General features: G+C 50.6%; 1 protein-coding gene across 4 annotated transcripts in view; it reads right to left on the bottom strand.

The window, feature by feature from the left end:
• The window catches only part of THBS1 (thrombospondin 1), an 86,540-nt gene that overhangs the window by 43,770 nt on the left and 20,896 nt on the right, over window positions 1-21,874 (bottom strand). For all 4 annotated transcript variants that reach the window (XM_069209155.1, XM_069209157.1, XM_069209158.1 and 1 more), the window contains exons 4-10: window positions 19,620-20,197; window positions 15,768-15,843; window positions 12,449-12,645; window positions 9,393-9,518; window positions 8,764-8,857; window positions 6,730-6,903; window positions 64-240 (exon numbers count right to left, since the gene is read on the bottom strand). In XM_069209155.1, the coding sequence (XP_069065256.1) occupies window positions 64-240; window positions 6,730-6,903; window positions 8,764-8,857; window positions 9,393-9,518; window positions 12,449-12,645; window positions 15,768-15,843; window positions 19,620-20,197 (1,422 nt within the window). The remainder of the gene's footprint in view (window positions 1-63; window positions 241-6,729; window positions 6,904-8,763; window positions 8,858-9,392; window positions 9,519-12,448; window positions 12,646-15,767; window positions 15,844-19,619; window positions 20,198-21,874) is intronic.

The following is a 21,874-nucleotide window of genomic DNA, read 5'->3' as shown; positions in this document are numbered from 1 at the left end:
CGGGCGACATGTGCGCAGTACTACTCGAACACAGGTTACGAGTGACGTGTCAGTAATACTCACTCGGGCACGGGTCCTTCTGGCAGGGCTTGTTCTCTCGTGCCACGCCGTCACACGGCTTGCCGTTCATCTGTGGAGTGGGCGAGTTGCACAGCCGGATCCTGGTGATCTGGCCACTGCCGCAGGTGACGGAGCAAGTCGACCAGGGGGACCAGTGGCTCCAGCCTCCATCCTGCTTAACTGCAAGAAAAGGATCAATTGTATCAGTATGAGGCAGCCCTACCGCCACAAGTACTCCGAGGAGAGCGCTGCTTTAACAATGAATGCACAGGTACTCCGAGGAGAGCGCTGCTTTAACAATGAATGCACAAGTACTCCGAGGAGAGCGCTGCTTTAACAATGAATGCACAAGTACTCCGAGGAGAGCGCTGCTTTAACAATGAATGCACAAGTACTCCGAGGAGAGCGCTGCTTTAACAATGAATGCACAGGTACTCCGAGGAGAGCGCTGCTTTAACAATGAATGCACAAGTACTCCGAGGAGAGCGCTGCTTTAACAATGAATGCACAAGTACTCCGAGGAGAGCGCTGCTTTAACAATGAATGCACAAGTACTCCGAGGAGAGCGCTGCTTTAACAATGAATGCACAGGTACTCCGAGGAGAGCGCTGCTTTAACAATGAATGCACAGGTACTCCGAGGAGAGCGCTGCTTTAACAATGAATGCACAGGTACTCCGAGGAGAGCGCTGCTTTAACAATGAATGCACAAGTACTCCGAGGAGAGCGCTGCTTTAACAATGAATGCACAAGTACTCCGAGGAGAGCGCTGCTTTAACAATGAATGCACAGGTACTCCGAGGAGAGCGCTGCTTTAACAATGAATGCACAAGTGCTCCGAGGAGAGCGCTGCTTTAACAATGAATGCACAAGTACTCCGAGGAGAGCGCTGCTTTAACAATGAATGCACAGGTACTCCGAGGAGAGCGCTGCTTTAACAATGAATGCACAAGTACTCCGAGGAGAGCGCTGCTTTAACAATGAATGCACAGGTACTCCGAGGAGAGCGCTGCTTTAACAATGAATGCACAGGTACTCCGAGGAGAGCGCTGCTTTAACAATGAATGCACAGGTACTCCGAGGAGAGCGCTGCTTTAACAATGAATGCACAGGTACTCCGAGGAGAGCGCTGCTTTAACAATGAATGCACAGGTACTCCGAGGAGAGCGCTGCTTTAACAATGAATGCACAGGTACTCCGAGGAGAGCGCTGCTTTAACAATGAATGCACAAGTACTCCGAGGAGAGCGCTGCTTTAACAATGAATGCACAAGTACTCCGAGGAGAGCGCTGCTTTAACAATGAATGCACAAGTGCTCCGAGGAGAGCGCTGCTTTAACAATGAATGCACAAGTGCTCCGAGGAGAGCGCTGCTTTAACAATGAATGCACAGGTACTCCGAGGAGAGCGCTGCTTTAACAATGAATGCACAAGTACTCCGAGGAGAGCGCTGCTTTAACAATGAATGCACAAGTACTCCGAGGAGAGCGCTGCTTTAACAATGAATGCACAGGTGCTCCGAGGAGAGCGCTGCTTTTACAATGAATGCACAAGTACTCCGAGGAGAGCGCTGCTTTAACAATGAATGCACAAGTGCTCCGAGGAGAGCGCTGCTTTAACAATGAATGCACAAGTACTCCGAGGAGAGCGCTGCTTTAACAATGAATGCACAGGTACTCCGAGGAGAGCGCTGCTTTAACAATGAATGCACAGGTACTCCGAGGAGAGCGCTGCTTTAACAATGAATGCACAAGTACTCCGAGGAGAGCGCTGCTTTAACAATGAATGCACAAGTACTCCGAGGAGAGCGCTGCTTTAACAATGAATGCACAGGTACTCCGAGGAGAGCGCTGCTTTAACAATGAATGCACAGGTACTCCGAGGAGAGCGCTGCTTTAACAATGAATGCACAGGTACTCCGAGGAGAGCGCTGCTTTAACAATGAATGCACAAGTACTCCGAGGAGAGCGCTGCTTTAACAATGAATGCACAGGTACTCCGAGGAGAGCGCTGCTTTAACAATGAATGTACAAGTACTCCGAGGAGAGCGCTGCTTTAACAATGTACAAGGTATTTCTATGGCGCTAACCTAGCTAAAAGGCAACTCCAGCCTTCTCATCCATCAAGACTCAAGTACCCGACACGTGGCCCTGCTTTTACAATGAAAGCCAGGAAGCTTGATGTGAGAGATATCTTTTCTATTCAGGGTTTGAGAATATCAGATGTGTACCCTAGGTACAACTGTCTTGAGCCCAGGGCACCCCTGTAATCTCTCAGTCTCTAAATTACTACTCTTTCAAGCCTTTCCCATGGTCTATAAGGTTTGCCTCTGGTGTGTAATGTTCCAGTCCTTCAGATATGTGTAACCTGAGCGATAGTGCTGCTGTACAAGCTGGCCATGTAATACCGGTTGCCTTGTTTAACAGATAGCTCTCAGGATTAAGTCGGCTTTTGGGGTCTGAGGCCCTTGAGAGATCTCTCTGCAGTCTAAGGCCCGATGTGCGGCACAGTGCCAGGTAAGCTGTAGCAGAGTCCCAGACCATCCTTTGGAATAGGGTGCAAGTTTCTCTTCCTCCTCAGTGGCCCCCCTGCCCCCCACCTCTGTCTGTGTATGTTTATGTATGTGCTGTTTTTGTGTCTGTGTGATGTTTGTGTGTCTGTTTATCTGTGGATCTGGGTGTGGCTGTGATGTTTGTGTTTCTGTGTGCTGTATATGTGCATCAGTACATGTGTATTTGTGTCTATTTGTGTTTCTGTGCGTCTCAGTGGCTGTGTGCGTGTTATTCACCCAGAATGCCCCACATCATGGAATCTGCCATTTCTTAGTATTTCACCTTAATTTCTACTTTCTAGGGGGAGGTTTTGTGAAGGATCCAAGTGTGGGATGCACATGACTGACAAATGAATGGTGTAGGAAAATCCAAACAATCATGGATTGGGTTAGCCCTACCACTCATACCCAAGTTGAGCCTTCTTAGGCCTGCCCAGGTACCACAGAAGGTTCATAAAGGGTATGGCTCTGTTGTATCCCCCTTGAATGAGCTCACGGCCAAAGAGATGCCAAGGAAGGTGCTATGGACAGCTAGTGACCTGAAACAGCCCATGCGCTCTGCTCCCATTTCAAGGCAATTAATATTCCAGACACTGGGGCAGTTCTCTCACAACTAAACTCAGAGGGCCAAGATCAACCTGTTGCTTTTATCAGCAGGAGGTTGACCCCAGAGAAAAGCGTTGGAGTGACATAGAGAGGGAGGCCTTTGCTGTGGTCTGGGCCTTGAAGAAACTGAGGCCATACCTCTTTGGCACTCACTTCATTGTTCGGACAGACCTCAAGCCCCTCCTATGGCTTACGAAATGAAAGGCGAAAATCCCAAACTGTTGAGGTGGTCCATCTCCCTACAGGGAATGGACTATACAGTGGAGCATAGACCTGGAGTACCCACTCCAATGCAGATGGACTCTCCAGATATTTCCACTTAAACAATGAAGACTCATCTGGGCAAGGTTAGCCTTATTGTCCCTCGTTTGGGGGGGCTTGGGGAAGTGTAGGAAAGTCACTCTTCTCAGCATGGTTAACCCCACTTTTGCCCATTTATCAGTGTGTTTAGACTGTTTTCACTGGATCCAGCTAGCCAGGACCCCAGTGGCCAAGTGACTGTTCTCTCTCCTAAATTTGGTTGTCTTGGTACTTCTTACACCCCACAATTGGCCTGCTGGTGTATGCAACCAAGATGGGAAGAGGCCCCTGGGAGCGTCTGACTAGATAGACCATGGAGCTGACGTCAGTGACCCCTCCTGATAAGTGGTCATCCCAGAGTGACCAAACCCCCTTTTTGGGTTATTTAGGGACTCCCTTGAGGGTGGATCCTCAGATTTTTCATGCAAGTCTCCACTGGGACCTCTCTGCTAAGACATCTTCTGCTCCTGGCCTCTGGAACCGCTTCTGGACTTCACTGGAACCGAACAAGACTACAACGCCTGAGAAGACTTCTCTTTCCAACAGTGTTTCCATGGCACCTGTAAGTAATCTGCAGCATTTCCACGGCTGTGTACCCTCTGGGGTCGGAAGGACTTCAGCTGCACCAGAAAGCAAGAAGGAATCTCTCTTGGAGTGAAGGAGTCATTCCCCTGCATCTGCAGGCACCTAAGGCAACGACGTCCGGCTGGTGGGATCTTCTGTCCTCCAAATCTGTGAAGATTCTGCAACACAGGTGGTGGTTCTGAGGGATCCCCTGGGTCTGCTCTACCTTCTATCCCATGTGGGAGACTGTAAGCCTGTGCATATGCCAGTGGGACAGTGTAGGAAAGTACCTTCTTTTTGGCATGGTTACCCCCCACTTTTTGCCTGCTATCAGTATGCTTAGACTGTTTTTACTGGGATATTGCTAACCAAGACCCCAGCGATTGCGCTCTCTCCCTCTAAATTTGGTTGCCTAGGACATCCACAGCTACCTCTGAAGAGTCTGGCTTCCAAGACACTGTCTACACTTCACTAATAGGGGACAGCTGGACCTGGTATAGGGTGATAACACCATAGGTGTCCACCACACACCAGGCCTGCTTCCTACAGATAGAATCCCAAGCTTGTTGACTCCTGCTCCGAGGGATCTTCAGGCTCCAAGTAGCCCCGGCCTCCAACACTTCATCCTTGTAAGGACAGTCTCTCCTCTGCTGCTCCAGTGACGTGAGACTCGTCTTCGTGTGTGCTGACTGGGCCTCAGTGTGACTTACTGTGCCTGCTGCCAGTGGGTTGACTGTGGGGGCTCCGACTGCTTCTGCCGGCTCTCCGTCCTTCGGCGGGTCAGCCTAGACTCCTCTTAAAGGGTCGAATCCCAGGACCTTGCTGGTCCTCCACAGCTCTGCAAACGTCCAACAGCTATGCTTGTGCTTGTTGGTGGCCACCCTGACCAATCTGCAATCCGGCGACCGGCGATGGACAGCTTATCGGTGACTTCAGGGAATCCTCTATGGCTCCTCAACCCCGCAAGTGAACGTCATCCAGCACAGTCGACCCAGATCTTCAGCTACAGTAGGGTGGTGTAAGGAAATACCTCCTTGGCATGGTTACCCCCTGACTTTTTGCCTTTGCTGATGCCAAGTTATGATTTGAAAGTGTGCTGGGACCCTGCTAACCAGGCCCCAGCACCAGTGTTCTTTCCCTAAACTGTACATTTGTCTCCACAATCGGCATACCCTGGCACACAGATAAGTCCCTTGTAAATGGTACCCCTGGCACCAAGGGCCCTGTGGCCAGGGAAGGTCTCTAAGGGCTGCACCATGTCTTATGCCACTCTGGGGACCCCTCACTCAGCACATGCACCCTGCCTCACAGCTTGTGTGTGCTGGTGGGGAGAAAATGACTAAGTAGACTTGGCACTCCACTCAGGGTGCCATGCCCACATCCCACTGCCTACGGCATAGGTAAGTCACCCCTCTAGCAGGCCTTACAGCCCTAAGGCAGGGTGCACTATACCACAGGTGAGGGCATAGCTGCATAGGTACTTACCTGCTATCAGATTGGAACCGGAGCACCCCTAGCCTCCAAAGACGCCCATGTTACTTGGCCCCTTATTTGACGTCTGCACCTGACTGGCCCTGAGCTGCTGGTGCCGGGTGTTTGGGGTTGACTTGAAACCCCAACGATGGGCTGCCTGTGCCCCAAAGTCTGAACTTGTAAGTGCTTTACTTACCACATTAACCTAACTGTACTTACCTCCCCCAGGAACTGTTGAATTTTGCAGTGTCCATTTTCAAAATAGCTTATTGCCATTTTATGCCAAACTGTGTACATTACTGTTTTGATTCAAAGTTCTATCTATACCTATGCAAAGTACCTTACATTTAATGTACTTAGCTGCAATTTGAATCTTGTGGTTCTAAAATAAGTTAAGAAAATAATATTTTTCTGTATAAAAACAGATTGGCCTGGAGTTAGGTCATTGAGTGTGTGTTCTCATTTATTGCCTGTGTTTGTGTACAACAAATGCTTAACACTACCCTCTGATAAGCCTACTGCTCGACCGCACTCACACAAAATAGAGCATTAGTATTATCTATTATTGCCTCTGTCAAACCTCTTAGGGAGCCCCTGGACTCTGTGCACACTATCTGATTTTGATATTATATACAGAGCCAGCTTCCTACAGCTCCCATATGGTCCTTGTTAATTTATGCCTTTCTTGAGTACTTACCTATGTATATCTTGGGTGTTCATGCTTCCAGAGGGACGTATAGCAATGGTAGTCTAGTCTAGTGTGCCTATGATAAAATACCTTTATTTTTGCAACACTGTGTGGTTTCTTTCATGTATGATAAGTTACTGTCTGACAGCTGTGGTATTGTAAGTGCTTCACATGCCTTCTAGATAAGTCTTGGCTCACCACAGCTACCCTAGAAAGCCCTGGCTGTCTAGACACTAACACTCCTAACAGTTGTTTTCTTGGACCCAGTATAAGGTGCAACACCATAGGTGACCACCACACACTGGTCCAGCTTCCTACAACTGGCACATTACTGGCTTAGCCCTTGGAAGGCCTGGAGGGATGCCCTGTCCAGGCTCTGTGTAATGTCAGGTCACCCTACAGATGTTTGTATGGGCTGGAGTGCTAATGGTAGAATTTGACATAGCTTTCAAAGATTTCAGGTCAGGCAGCCCAGGCTGCAGGACTTACACCGCTTGTCGCAGTCCTGAATGTGGCAAGTCCGCGTCTGCACTGAGGAGCCATCACAACGGTTGTTGAGGCTGTCGCAGCTGCGACCCCTCTGCTGGATCCCGTTTCCACAGGTGGCAGAACAAGGAGTCCACTCGGACCATGGAGACCAGCCATCTTCAGGGGAGTCACTGGCTGCAAAGGAAGATCCTTCTCGTTACATGGAGCTTAGCGAGCACCAGACACGACGGAGGCAGACAATGGGGGATGGCACTGGAGGGAGGCAGACAATGGAGAATGGCAACTGAGGCAGACAATAGAGGCAGACAATGGAGAATGGCAACGGAGGCAGACAATGGAGAATGGCAACGGAGGCAGACAATGGAGAATGGCAACGGAGGCAGACAATGGAGGCAGACAATGGAGAATGGCAACAGAGAATGGCAACGGAGGCAGACAATGGAGAATGGCAACGGAGGCAGACAACAGAGAATGGCAATGGAGAATGGCAATGGAGAATGGCAATGGAGGCAGACAATGGAGGCAGACAATGGAGGCAGACAATGGAGAATGGCAACAGAGGCAGACAACGGAGAATGGCAATGGAGGCAGACAATGGAGAATGGCTATGGAGAATGGCAACGGAGAATGGCAACGGAGAATGGCAACGGAGAATGGCTGTGGACAATGGCTATGGAGAATGGCAACTGAGGCAGACAATGGAGAATGGCAACGGAGGCAGACAATGGAGAATGGCAACGGAGGCAGACAATGGAGAATGGCAATGGAGGCAGACAATGGAGAATGGCAACAGAAGCAGACAATGGAGGCAGACAATGGAGGCAGACAATGGAGAATGGCAATGGAGGCAGACAACGGAGAATGGCAACGGAGAATGGCTATGGACAATGGCTATGGACAATGGCAATGGAGAATGGCTATGGAGAATGGCAACGGAGGCAGACAACGGAGAATGGCTGTGGACAATGGCTATGGAGAATGGCTATGGAGAATGGCTCTGGAGAATGGCTGTGGAGAATGGCTATGGAGAATGGCTGTGGAGAATGGCTATGGAGAATGGCTGTGGAGAATGGCTATGGAGAATGGCTGTGGAGAATGGCTGTGGAGAATGGCTGTGGAGAATGGCTATGGAGAATGGCTATGGAGAATGGCTATGGAGAATGGCTGTGGACAATGGCTATGGAGAATGGCAATGGAGAATGGCTGTGGACAATGGCTGTGGACAATGGCTATGGACAATGGCTGTGGACAATGGCAATGGAGAATGGCTGTGGACAATGGCTGTGGACAATGGCTATGGAGAATGGCAATGGACAATGGCAACAGAGAATGGCTGTGGAGAATGGCAACGGAGAATGGCTATGGAGAATGGCTGTGGAGAATGGCTGTGGACAATGGCTGTGGAGAATGGCTATGGAGAATGGCAATGGACAATGGCAACGGAGAATGGCTGTGGAGAATGGCTATGGAGAATGGCTATGGAGAATGGCTGTGGACAATGGCTATGGAGAATGGCTATGGAGAATGGCTATGGACAATGGCTGTGGACAATGGCTGTGGAGAATGGCTGTGGAGAATGGCTGTGGACAATGGCTATGGAGAATGGCAACGGAGAATGGCTGTGGACAATGGCTGTGGAGAATGGCTGTGGACAATGGCTGTGGACAATGGCAATGGAGAATGGCTGTGGACAATGGCTGTGGACAATGGCTATGGAGAATGGCAATGGAGAATGGCTATGGAGAATGGCTATGGACAATGGCTATGGAGAATGGCAATGGAGAATGGCTATGGAGAATGGCTGTGGACAATGGCTGTGGACAATGGCTGTGGACAATGGCTGTGGACAATGGCTGTGGAGACAGACAATAGACACAGAATGCACCAATGGAGACTTCCAATAAGACAGAAGCAGACAATGGATTCTCCGCTCAGATGTCTGGCCACCATGCTGTGGTGCTGCTACAGGGCAGCCCTCTGGAGATTCCACAAACTCAATATTTGAAACAAAAATAATCTTTGGAAAAGCCTTACGCCAGCATCGAGGGCAGCACTCTCCATCAGGGATGGTGGCATTGGTGCATGGCATCAAGGGGCAGGACACCTTCCGACAAATGGTGGCAGAATTCTGCAGAACAAGAGTAAATTCATTAGACTTCTGCAAGCCTGGCAGCCATGGATCAGAACTGAACTTTGAAGGCTATGGACCTTCATGCTCATTCGAACTGGAGCCTAGGCCATACCTCTTCTTCTCCTAAAGGTAGCACCTGTGAGCTCGAGGCTATCTGCCCGTGGTCTCCTCCTAGAGGAGGCACCTGTGAGCTCGAGGCTATCCGTCCCTTGTCCCCTCCTAGAGGAGACACGTGATCTCGAGGCTATCCGTCCCTTGTCTTCTACTAGAGGAGGCACTTGTAAGCTCGAGGCTATCCGTCCCTTGTCTCCTCCTAGATGAAGCACCTTTGAGCTCGAGGCTGTCCGTCCCTGGTCTCCTCCTAGAGGAGGCACATTGAGCCCACTGAGGATTAAGATGGGGGCTCGAGGACATCCCACTACGTAGTGCAGCAGCCCTCCTCTGCATCACATTGTCCATCATGGGCACCCCTGTGTGATTGGCTCTCACTGACACCTCGTCTGGTGGTTACCTCACTGGGCCGGGGTCTCACCTGGCATGTACACTCCGTGCAGCTGTCGATGGTCCACTCTTCGCGGTTCTTGTGCAGGATGCCGTTGTGCATACAGAGCCCCGGGCTGACCTGCACCACCCTGGCGATGAGTTCATTCTCTTCAGTCTGGGAAACAAACAGGAGGGATGAGTGAGGCATGTCCAGGTCTAGAATGTGCAGCTCAAGGTGTCTATGTGCTTTTCTTTTAGAGAGCATGATGCTGCACAGGGGCATGGTGCGCCCTGTGGCATGGGTGAGATGTGGCAGTATGCTGTGGCAAGGGATCAGGCATGGCAGATCCTGTGACACGAGACGAGGTGTGGCACTAATCTGTGGCATGGAATCAGGCATGGCACTGGCCTGCGGCAAGGGGTGAGGTGTACCACACTCTCTGGTATGGGATGAAACGTGGCACTATCTTGTGGCAAAGGGTGAGGCATGGCGCTATCCTGTGGCAAGGGTTGAGGTGTACCATACTCTCTGGCATGGGATAAAATGTGGCACTATCCTGTTGCAAGGGTTGAGGCGTGGCACTATCCTGTTGCAAGGGTTGAGGCGTGGCACTATCCTGTTGCAAGGGTTGAGTCATGGCATTATCCTGTTGCAAAGATTGAGGCGTGGCACTATCCTGTGGAATGGGATGATGTGTGGCACTATCCTGTGACGAGGGATGAGTCATGGCACTATCCCGTTGCAAGGGATCAGGTGTGGCACTATCCTGTTGCAAGGTTTGAGGCGTGGCACTATCCTGTTGCAAGGGTTGAGGCGTGGCACTATCCTGTTGCAAGGGATCAGGCATAGTGCTGTCATGGGCAAAGGGTTGAGGCGTGGCACTATCCCGTGGCATGGGATGATGCGTGGCACTATCCTGTTTCATGGGATGAGACGTGGCCCTATCCTGTGACAAGTGACGAGGCGTGATATTATCCTCACAGTAACTACTCACTGTTGGGTTTGTACTCTCAGTAAAGACTCACTGTTGGTGTTGTACTCTCAGTAAAGACTCACTGTTGGTGTTTTACTCTCAGTTAAGTCTCACTGTTGGTGTTTTACTCTCAGTTAAGTCTCACTGTTGGTGTTTTACTCTCAGTTAAGTCTCACTGTTGGTGTTTTACTCTCAGTAAACTCTCACAGTTGGTGCTTTACTCTCAGTAAAGACTCACTGTTGGTGTTGTACTCCCAGTAAACACTCACTGTTGGTGTTGTACTATCAGTAAAGTCTCACTGTTGGTGTTTTACTCTCAGTAAAGGCTCACAGTTGGGTTTGTGCTCTCAGTAAAGACTCACTGTTGGTGTTGTACTCTCAGTAAAGATTCACAGTTGGTGCTTTACTCTCAGTAAATTCTCACAGTTGGTGCTTTACTCTCAGTAAAGACTCACTGTTGGGTTTGTACTCTCAGTAAAGACTCACTGTTGGGTTTGTACTCCCAGTAAACACTCACTGTTGGGTTTGTACTCTCAGTAAAGACTCACTGTTGGTGCTTTACTCTCAGTAAAGTCTCACTGTTGGTGTTTTACTCTCAGTTAAGTCTCACTGTTGGTGTTTTACTCTCAGTTAAGTCTCACTGTTGGTGTTTTCATCTCAGTAAAGTCTCACTGTTGGTGTTTTCATCTCAGTAAAGTCTCACTGTTGGTGTTTTACTCTCAGTTAAGTCTCACTGTTGGTGTTTTACTCTCAGTTAAGTCTCACTGTTGGTGTTTTAATCTCAGTAAACTCTCACTGTTGGTGTTGTACTCCCAGTAAACACTCACTGTTGGTGTTGTACTATCAGTAAAGACTCACTGTTGGTGTTGTACTCTCAGTAAAGACTCACTGTTGGTGTTGTACTCTCAGTAAAGATTCACAGTTGGTGCTTTACTCTCAGTAAACTCACAGTTGGTGCTTTACTCTCAGTAAAGACTCACTGTACGTGTTTTACTCTTAGTAAACTCTCACTGTACGTGTTTTACTCTCAGTAAAGGTTCACAGTTGGTGCTTTACTCTCAGTAAAGGCTCACTGTTGGGTTTGTACTCTCAGTAAAGGCTCACTGTACGTGTTTTACTCTCAGTAAAGACTCACTTTACGTGTTTTACTCTTAGTAATCTTTCACTTTTGGTGTTTTACTCTCAGTAAAGACTCACTGTTGGGTTTGTACTCTCAGTAAAGACTCACTGCTGGTGTTGTACTCTCAGTAAAGACTCACTGTACGTGTTTTACTCTCAGTAAAGACTCACTTTACGTGTTTTACTCTCAGTAAAGACTCACTTTACGTGTTTTACTCTCAGTAAAGACTCACTTTACGTGTTTTAGTCTCAGTAAACTCTCACTGTTGATGTTTTACTCTCAGTAAACTCTCACTGTTGGTGTTTTACTCTCAGTTAAGGCTTACGGTTGGTGTTGTACTCTCAGTAAAGACTCAATGTACGTGTTTTACTCTCAGTTAAGTCTCACTGTTGGTACTTTACTCTCAGTAAACTCTCACTGTTGGTGTTTTACTCTCAGTAAAGGCTCACGGTTGGTGTTTTACTCTCAGTTAAGGCTCACAGTTGGTGCTTTACTCTCAGTTAAGGCTCACAGTTGGTGCTTTACTCTTAGTAAAGACTCACTGTTGGTGTACTCTCAGTGAAGACTCACTGTACGTGTTGTACTCTCAGTAAAGACTCACTGTACGTGTTGTACTCTCAGTAAAGACTCACTTTACGTATTTTACTCTTAGTAAACTCTCACTGTTGGTGTTTTACTCTCAGTAAAGACTCACTATTGATGTTTTACTCTCAGTTAAGGCTCACAGTTGGTGCTTTACTCTCAGTAAAGGCTCACAGTTGGTGCTTTACTGTCAGTAAAGGCTCACAGTTGGTGCTTTACTCTCAGTTAAGGCTCACAGTTGGTGCTTTACTCTCAGTAAACTCACAGTTGGTGCTTTACTGTCAGTAAAGGCTCACAGTTGGTGCTTTACTCTCAGTAAACTCACAGTTGGTGCTTTACTCTCAGTAAAGGCTCACAGTTGGTGCTTCACACTCAGGACAGAGTCCCGTCTTGGTGATAACCAAGCTTCCAGCCTCACAAACGACTCACCACTTTGCGAACATTGTCCCGTAGCGCCTGGACCATGGTGCGCAGCCCCTGCAGCTCCATAAACATGTTGCTGAGCTCATCGCAGGAGAAGCCGCACACTGCCTGCAGGTCCTTGGTTTTGTGTCCAATAAAGTTGGTGCGAATGGCGGGGCTGGAGCCGTTGACAGGGTTGTCCAAGGTGATGACTGCGCTTGTGGCTGCAAGAAGGGGGAGCATACAAAATGAGGACCTGGGGTGTGAACGAGGAACCGATCAATGCTCACACAATAGGAGGCCTAAAAGTAGCTATGACTGATGTACTGGTGGAATGGGACAGAAGCAGCCCACCGGCACGTATCAAGAGCTCTAGAGGAACACATTCAGGAGGTATGATGGGGCCCTCGGGGACTTTTCCGTGAAGGGTTGTTAGGACCTAGAATGAAAATGTAAGGTAAACTAATTCGTGCAAAATGCACTATTTCCCTTTATGCGGCCTCAGGCGGTTAATGGAATGATTGCAGTTGTGTGAGTGATGGAACTGAATCCTGGTGGATACGTGTGAGGAATGGTGACTATATATAGTGCTGTGCAGTCCCAGTCTGTGGCAGAAAGCACTGAATGTGTAAGTGATTATTGTAAAATTGTATTACATGCAGTATAAAATAGGCTGCCGCAAAATGTCCTAAAGTTTAGGATGAAACAATTACTTTTAAATCATGTATTTTAGCAATAGGTACTCAGATAGTACCCGGTGCAATATGTACGATGAACTGCAGAACTCCGCTGATCACCCCCTGGGATGACTTCCGGGAGGAAGCTCCAGCGAGTCCAGCTGGTGATTAAACACATTCACAGGTCGTTTCTCTGGCTGGCCCTCTCTCGGCTTCACAGCACAGACACAACACCTCAAGTTTGCATTAACCATCCAGGTTCGGTTGTGTTTCAACAAAAAGTAGAAGGACTCAAAGCATGGAGATGTCGCCCCCCCACAGATTCTATCCATCTCGACCTCTGTTCACATGCCGATGTCCTTTCCAGGTGAGTCGATGGGGTGGCAGGGAGGAGGCCAGCGGGGTCACATTCAGATGCACAGCGGACCCCCGAGACCTCAGAGCACTCCATCAGGAGTAAGGGTAGATGAGCAACATACATGGACACCGTCAGAGGGGGCGGAGGACGAGGCGCTATGTGGGAGCTACTTTCATTCACAAATAGACAGAAGCAGCTTCCTCAGAGAGATGTCCCTGGGGAAGGGGTGAGGTTTGGGAGATGTTTTAAAAGACCATCATTTTCATTGGTGCAGCAGGTGCAGTAACAATTGAGCCAGGAGTGAGAGGGGCAACTGCATCTCATTATGGTTTGGTACTACCAAAAAGAGAATGAGGGATAATTTTCCTGGCAAGCATTAGGGGCCAGGTCAGCACTGGTTTGCACGAACAGGGCCCAAATGAAAGGCTTTTATCCCCTCTTCTCTGTCTTTCAAACACAAAGGGGCAGATAACCTGCTTAGGGCCTCTGGCCTAAGAGTGATGGCCCAGGGGTGTGAGCAGAGGAGACGGGGCTGTCGGTATGATTGGTGCTGCAGGTGCAGTGGCACCGGGGCCTGGTGGTGGGGGCAGAGGAGACGGGGCTGTCGGTATGATTGGTGCTACAGGTGCAGTGGCACCGGGGCCCAGTGGTGGGGGCAGAGGAGATACGGCTGTCGGTATCACTGGTGCTGAAGATGCAGTGGCACCGGGGCCCGGTGGTGGGGGCAGAGGAGACGGGGCTGTCGGTATCACTGGTGCTGCAGGTGCAGTGGCACCGGGGCCCGGTGGTGGGGGCAGAGGAGACGGGCTGTCGGTATCACTGGTGCTGCAGGTGCAGCGGCACCAGGGCCCGGTGGTGTGGGCAGAGGAGACAGGGCTGTCGGTATCACTGGTGCTGAAGGTGTAGTGGCACCGGGGCCCGGTGGTGGGGGCAGAGGAGACAGGGCTGTCGGTATCACTGGTGCTAAAGTGCAGTGGCACCGGAGACAGGGCTGTCGGTATGATTGGTGCTGCAGGTGCAGTGGCACCGGGGCCTGGTGGTGGGGGCAGAGGAGACAGGGCTGTCGGTATGATTGGTGCTGCAGGTGCAGTGGCACCGGGGCCCGGTGGTGGGGGCAGAGGAGACGGGGCTGTCGGTATGATTGGTGCTGCAGGTGCAGTGGCACCGGGGCCAGGTGGTGGGGGCAGAGGAGACGGGGCTGTCGGTATGATTGGTGCTGCAGGTGCAGTGGCACCGGGGCCTGGTGGTGGGGGCAGAGGAGACAGGGCTGTCGGTATGATTGGTGCTGCAGGTGCAGTGGCACCGGGGCCCGGTGGTGTGGGGGCGCAGCTACACTTCCTTGCTTGCATTAGTTACCACTGCACCCTTCTGTGCCAGTGCGCTGTGTCTCAGCAGTGACCCCAGGGAGGGGAAACCGGAAGCAGAGGTGGTTGGGAGTGGGTGGGACAAGATGGGGACCCATGTTTCTCAGTAGAGACAAGACACCTGTATGAGGTGGTAGCTGTCATTACATAAGGTGTGGTGGGACTGGGGATCAGTGGTGTGGGGGGTCTACTGCTCACAGTTATGACTGTCTTATTTTACAAAAAAATTACACGGGAGCATTTTTCTCGCTAGCATTAGTGCAGAGGACGCCCGTGCTGCACAGAGGGGCAACACGTGGAAGCTATATTTTTTTTTTCTGGAAAGGACAGAGCGCCTGTTTCAAGACTGGAGTGATGGCCAGATATGGCGAGAAAAGGGTGGGTGAGGACCAGAGACAGCCTGCTTCTCTCTGCCGCAGGCTCACTTGCGCTGGGACCAGGCTTGGGCGGAAGTTCAGTTACGCTGGAGTAACTGGAGAAATTCTGATAATTTTGCGTTATTCTTTGATGCGGAATTACTGATAATTACGAGATAATTTCTGCTAGCATAATGTGGGGGAAAGCAGGCGCACGTGCTCGCTGTTCGTGCTCTGCTGCGTTTAGCGCCATTGCTCAGCACAAAAATGCAGCCTTGTCCATTTCTCCTTGTGTATTTATGCTTAATCTGACAGAATTCCAAGGTAATCCCGCACGATTATGCTACACAGAATTATGCAAGTTACACCCACCCCTAATTGGGTCCCAGGGCAGTGCGGGTTCACGCCACCCAACTACGGGGAGCAGTGTTTTTTGGCCACTTTCTGTCTGATGCGTTTGCTCCTTTAGAAATCGTAGATTTAATGTGGATTATAAACTGTGAAAAAGTACCCCTGAAATGATCTCATAAGCCCCCCAGTTTCACCCTAAGGTTCTGTGCTTTCTGGGGCTGAGTGAAAGAGTTTACTTACTGCTGGCACAGCCCTTGTTCCGGAGGATGGCGTCGAGCGAGGTCCCGAACACGAAGCGCAGATTCTGCAGAACCCCCTGCGGAGAAACCAAGAATGACTAACTCTGCTCAGCAGGCTCCAGTCTGCATTACATAGTACTCCAGACACATAGCGAGGGCTTTCTTACTCAGGCTAGCAGGGAGGGAATACATGGTTGTAGGAAGTTGGCTCTGTATGCACTATTTCAAAGTAAGGAATAGTATGCACAGAGTCCAAGGGTTCCCCTTAGAGGCAAAAAGAGATCATTCTAATGCTCTATTTTGTGGTAGTGTGGTCGAGCAGTAGGCTTATCAAAGGAGTAGTGTTAAGCATTTGTTGTACACACACAGGCAATACATGAGGAACACACATTCAAAGACAATTCCAGGCCAGTAGGAACTTTGAATCAGCAAAATAGCACGTACAGTTTGGGCAAAAAAGGCAATAAGCTATTTTAAAACTAGACACAGTGCAAATTTCAACAGTCCCTGGGGGAGGTAAGTATTTGTTAGTTTTGCAGGTAAGTAAACCACCTACAAGGTTTAAAGTTAGGTCCAAGGTAGCCCACTGTTGGGGGTTCAGAGCAAACCCAAAGTTACCACACCAGCAGCTCAGGGCCAGTCAGGTGCAGAGGTCAAAGTGGTGGCCAAAACGCATAGGCTTCAATGGAGAAGGGGGTGCCCCGGTTCCAGTCTGCCAGCAGGTAAGTACCCTTGACTTCGGGGGGCAGACCAGGGGGGTTTTGTAGGGAACCGGGGGGTGGGCACAAGTACAACCTCAGCGGCACAGGGGCGGCTGGGTGCAGAGTGCAAACAGGCGTCGGGTTATAATTGGTAAATTATAATTATAATTATAAAAGAGAAGGGGTCTCTTCAGCGAAGCAGGCAGGTAAGGGGGGCACTCCTCGGGGTAGCCACCACCTGGGCAAGGGAGAGGGCCACCTGGGGGTCGCTTCTGCACTGGAGGTCGGATCCTTCAGGTCCTGGGGGCTGCAGGTGCAGTGTCTTTACCAGGCGTCTGGTTCTTTGAAGCAGGCAGTCGCGGTCAGGGGGAGCCTCTGGATTCCCTCTGCAGGCGTCGCTGGGGGTGCTCAGGGGGGTCAACTCTGGCTACTCACAGGGTCGCAGTCGCCGGGGAGTCCTCCCTGTAGTGTTGTTTCTCCGCAGGTCGAGCCGGGGGCGTCGGGTGCTGAGTGGAAAGTCTCACGCTTCTGGCGGGAAACGTGGAGTCCTTTTAAAGTTGTTTCTTTGTTGCAAGTTTTGGTGTCTTTGGAACAGGGCCGCTGTCCTCAGGAGTTCGTGGTCCTTCTAGATCCAGTCCTCGGAGGCTTCAGAGGTCGCTGGACCCTGGGGAGCGCGTCGCTGTTGCAGTTTCTCTTGAAGTGGGGAGACAGGCCAGTAGGGCTGGGGCCAAAGCAGTTGGTGTCTCCGTCTTCTCTGCAGGGCTTCAGGTCAGCAGTCCTTTTTCGTCTTAGGTTGCAGGAATCTATCTTCCTAGGTTCTGGGGGCCCCTAAATACTCAATTTAGGGGAGTGTTTAGGTCTGGGAGGTTAGTAGCCAATGGCTACTAGCCCTGAGGGTGGCTACACCCTCTTTGTGCCTCCTCCCTGAGGGGAGGGGGGCACATCCCTAATCCTATTGGGGGAATCCTCCATCTGCAGGATGGAGGATTTCTAAAAGTCAGAGTCACCTCAGCTCAGGGTACCTTAGGGGTTGTCCTGACTTGCCAGTGACGACTCCTTGTTTTTCTCATTATCTCCTCCGGCTTTGCTGCCAAAAGTGGGGCTGTGGCCGGGCGGGGGGGCATCTCCACTAGCTGGAATGCCCTGTGGCGCTGTAACAAAGGGGTGAGCCTTTGAGGCTCACTGCCAGGTGTTACCGCTCCTGCAGGGGGGAGGTGAGAAGCACCTCCATGCAGTACAGGCTTTGTTACTAGCCACAGAGGCACTCTCCCCATGTGGCCAGCAACATGTCTGGTGTGTGGCAGGCTGACAAAACTAGTCAGCCCACACTGGAAGTCGGGTATGTTTTCAGGGGGCATCTCTAAGATGCCCTCTGGGGTGTATTTCACAATAAAATGTACACTGGCATCAGTGTGCATTTATTGTGCTGAGACGTTTGATACCAAACTTCCCAGTTTTCAGTGTAGCCATTATGGTGCTGTGGAGTTTGTGTATGACAGACTCCCAGACCATATACTCTTATGGCTACCCTGCACTTACAATGTCTAAGGTTTTGCTTAGACACTGTATGGGCATAGTGCTCATGCACTTATGCCCTCACCTATGGTATAGTGCACCCTGCCTTATGGCTGTAAGGCCTGCTAGAGGGGTGACTTATCGATGCCATAGGCAGTGTGAGGTTGACATGGCACCCTGAGGGGAGTGCCATGTCGACTTAGTCATTTTCTCCCCACCAGCACACACAAGCTGGCAAGCAGTGTGTCTGTGCTGAGTGAGGGGTCCCCAGGGTGGCATAAGACATGCTGCAGCCCTTAGAGACCTTCCCTGGCATCAGGGCCCTTGGTACCAGGGATACCAGTTACAAGGGACTTACCTGGATGCCAGGGTGTGCCAATTGTGGAGGCAAAGGTACAGGTTAGGGAAAGAACACTGGTGCTGGGGCCTGGTTAGCAGGCCTCAGCACACTTTCAAATCATAACTTGGCATCAGCAAAGGCAAAAAGTCAGGGGGTAACCATGCCAAGGAGGCATTTCCTTACAATGGTAATATTCAAAGGCCAGGAAAGGATCGCTCAGACCTTCATCTTTCCAGGTAGAAACATTGGGAAATAGCAATACATGTCAGTTACACTAATACAAATGGTGAAACCGCAGATTCAATTCATGCAGGACAGCGTGAGGTGTCAGTCACTGAAGTGTCCAGTGCAGAGTGAGGGCTTTCACTAAACTACCCGGCGAAAAGGGCTGAGTGACGGCAGTCCCTCACTGTATTCGACATAGACTAAAGGCAGTAAGAAAAAAAACTTGCCAAGGTACTCGGTGTAGAGTGAGGGAAGTCACCAATATACTCAGTGTATACTGAGGGAACTCACTAAAATACTCAGTGTAGAGTGAGGGCACTCACCGTTACCAAGGTACCCAGTGTAAAGGGAGGGCAGTCTCCAAAGTACTCAGTGTACACTGAGGGAAGTTACCAAGGTACTCAGTGTACACTGAGGGAAGTCACCGTTAGCAAGGTGCTCAGTATAGAGTGAGGGCAGTCACCATTGCCAGGGTACTCAGTGTAGAGTGAGGAATATCACCCAGGTACTCAGTGTACACTGAGGGAAGTCACCAAGGTCCTCCGTGTACACTGAGGGAAGACACCAAGGTACTCAGTGGCAGGGGAGATTGTGATATCACAATTGTAATCAGTTATTGCAGTAGAGTAACAAAGTGATTTTCTTATTACAGGTGAATAGTAACGTCACAAGTATATAAGTAAGTAATGGTATTATGTACCACACAGCTTGTCTGCTGGCTCTGGCAGGAAGGATTGTTACAGCACAGTTGTAGTCAGTTTTTGCAGTAGAGGAGCAATGTAATTTTCTTATTACAGGTGAACAAAGCGTTCAGAAGAATTCTATGTGTAGGCAATGCTATTTACATATTGTAGGCCTTGTCTGCTGGCTCTGCCTACAGGGTTTATGATATCACAACTGTAATCAGTTATCGCAGTAGAGAATAAATGTAATTTTCTTGTTTGATGAGAATAATGATGTCACCAAAAGTATGTATGTAGGCAATGGTCTTCATATATCCCACCCCTGCTAGAAAGCAAGAAGGTGCTGGACAGCAGGCACTGAGGGACCTGCCTCCACGCGCTAGCCTCACCTGGAAGTTGTCCTTCACACCGCCCTTGGCCACCCTGAGCCGGGCAGAGGTGGCCAGGTCCCGGTTGAAGATGTCTTGGATGGGGATGTCCAGCTCCGCGTTCTCCATCTTGTCGCAGCCCACGTAGAGCTGGGCGCGGTCCTCCTGCACGAAGAGGGTGATGTTCTTCCAGTGGCCAGTGGCCAGCAGGGCGTCCTCCATGGAGACCACTTGCTGCTTGCCCTCGGCGCTGAGGCTGAGGTCCAGGGTGCCAGCCCTTCCGTTGGACACCAGGCTGAAGACATGTCCAGAGCCGTCCTTGCGCTCCACGGCCATCAGGGTCCCACGTGTCTTCTTGCCCTGGCGCAGGGTGGCCAGCAGGATGAAGCCTCGGTCAGCGCTGATGGCGTCTAGGAGGTCCTGGAACTTCTCCTCAGGCACTGGTGGGATCCGCTCAGCGTCCTCGATCCGGTAGGCTGGACTGGAAGGGTCTGGACCCTTCACGAGGTGGACAGCTCCAGCCCGGCGTGACACGGCCTTCCGCGTGAAGCCCACCAGCTCAAAGAGGTCAAAGACGCCGTCATCGTCCGAGCCAGGGTCTGGGGTGGACCAAAGAGAGAGGAGATGAGAGGTCAAGAGGGGGGATTGTAGGAGTGACCAAAGAGAGAGGAGATGAGAGGTCAGAGGGGGGATTGTAGGAGTGACCAAACAGAGAGGAAATGAGAGATCAGAGGAGGGAGTGAAGGAGGGGACCAAAGAGAGAGGAGATGAAAGGTCAGAGGAAGGAGTGAAGGAGTGGACCAAAGAGAGAGATGAGAGGTCAGAGGAAGGAGTGAAGGAGTGGACAAAGAGAGAGGAGATGAGGTCAGAGGAGGAGGGAAGGAGTGGACCAACGAGAGAGGAGATGAGGTCAGAGGAGGAGTGAAGGAGTGACCAAAGAGAGAGGAGATGAGAGGTCAGAGGAGGAGTGAAGGAGTGGACCAAAGAGAAAGGAGATGAGAGGTCAGAGGAAGAGTGAAGGAGTGGACCAAAGAGAGAGGAGATGAGAGGTCAGAGGGGGAGTGAAGGAGTGACCAAAGAGAGATGAGATGAGAGGTCAGAGAGAGGATTGTAGGAGTGACCAAACAGAGAGGAGATGAGAGGTCAGAGGGGGGATTGTAGGAGTGACCAAACAGAGAGGAGATGAGAGGTCAGAGGGGGGATTGTAGGAGTGACCAAACAGATAGGAAATGAGAGATCAGAGGAAGGAGTGAAGGAGAGGAGCAAAGAGAAAGGAGATGAGAGGTCAGAGGAGAGAGTGAAGGAGTGGAGCAAAGAGAAAGGAGATGAGAGGTCAGAGGAGGGAGTGAAGGAGGGGACCAAAGAGAGAGGAGATGAGAGGTCAGAGGACGGAGTGAAGGAGTGGACCAAAGAGAGAGGAGATGAGAGGTCAGAGGAAGGAGTGAAGGAGTGGACAAAGAGAGAGGAGATGAGAGGTCAGAGGAGGAGTGAAGGAGTGGACCACCGAGAGAGGAGATGAGAGGTCAGAGGAGGAGTGAAGGAGTGACCAAAGAGAGAGGAGATGAGAGGTCAGAGGAGGAGTGAAGGAGTGGACCAAAGAGAGAGGAGATGAGAGGTCAGAGGGGGAGAGAATGAGTGACCAAAGAGAGATGAGATGAGAGGTCAGAAGAGGAGTGAAGGAGTGGACCAAAGAGAGAGGAAATGAGAGGTCAGAGGAGGGGACCAAAGAGAGAGGAGATGAGGTCAGAGGAGGGAGTGAAGGAGGGGACCAAAGAGAGGAGATGAGAGGTCAGAGGGGGGATTGTAGGAGTGGCCAAACAGATAGGAAATGAGAGATCAGAGGAGGGAGTGAAGGAGTGGAGCAAAGAGAAAGGAGATGAGAGGTCAGAGGAGGGAGTGAAGGAGGGGACCAAAGAGAGAGCAGATGAGGTCAGAGGAAGGAGTGAAGGAGTGGACCAAAGAGAGAGGAGAGGAGAGGTTAGAGGAAGGAGTGAAGGAGTGGACAAAGAGACAGGAGATGAGAGGTCAGAGGAGGAGTGAAGGAGTGGACCAACGAGAGAGCAGATGAGAGGTCAGAGGAGGAGTGAAGGAGTGGACCAAAGAGAGAGGAGATGAGAGGTAAGAAGAGGAGTGAAGGAGTGGACCAAAGAGAGAGGAGATGAGAGGTCAGAGGGGGAGTGAATGAGTGACCAAAGAGAGAGGAGATGAGAGGTCAGAAGAGGAGTGAAGGAGTGGACCAAACAGAGAGGAAATGAGAGGTCAGAGGAGGGGACTAA

The sequence above is a fragment of the Pleurodeles waltl genome, chromosome 9, assembly GCF_031143425.1.
Source record: "Pleurodeles waltl isolate 20211129_DDA chromosome 9, aPleWal1.hap1.20221129, whole genome shotgun sequence".
NCBI classification, from domain to species: domain Eukaryota; kingdom Metazoa; phylum Chordata; class Amphibia; order Caudata; family Salamandridae; genus Pleurodeles; species Pleurodeles waltl.
Note: the sequence above shows the minus strand (reverse complement) of the source record. Positions and strands in the feature narration are given on the sequence as shown.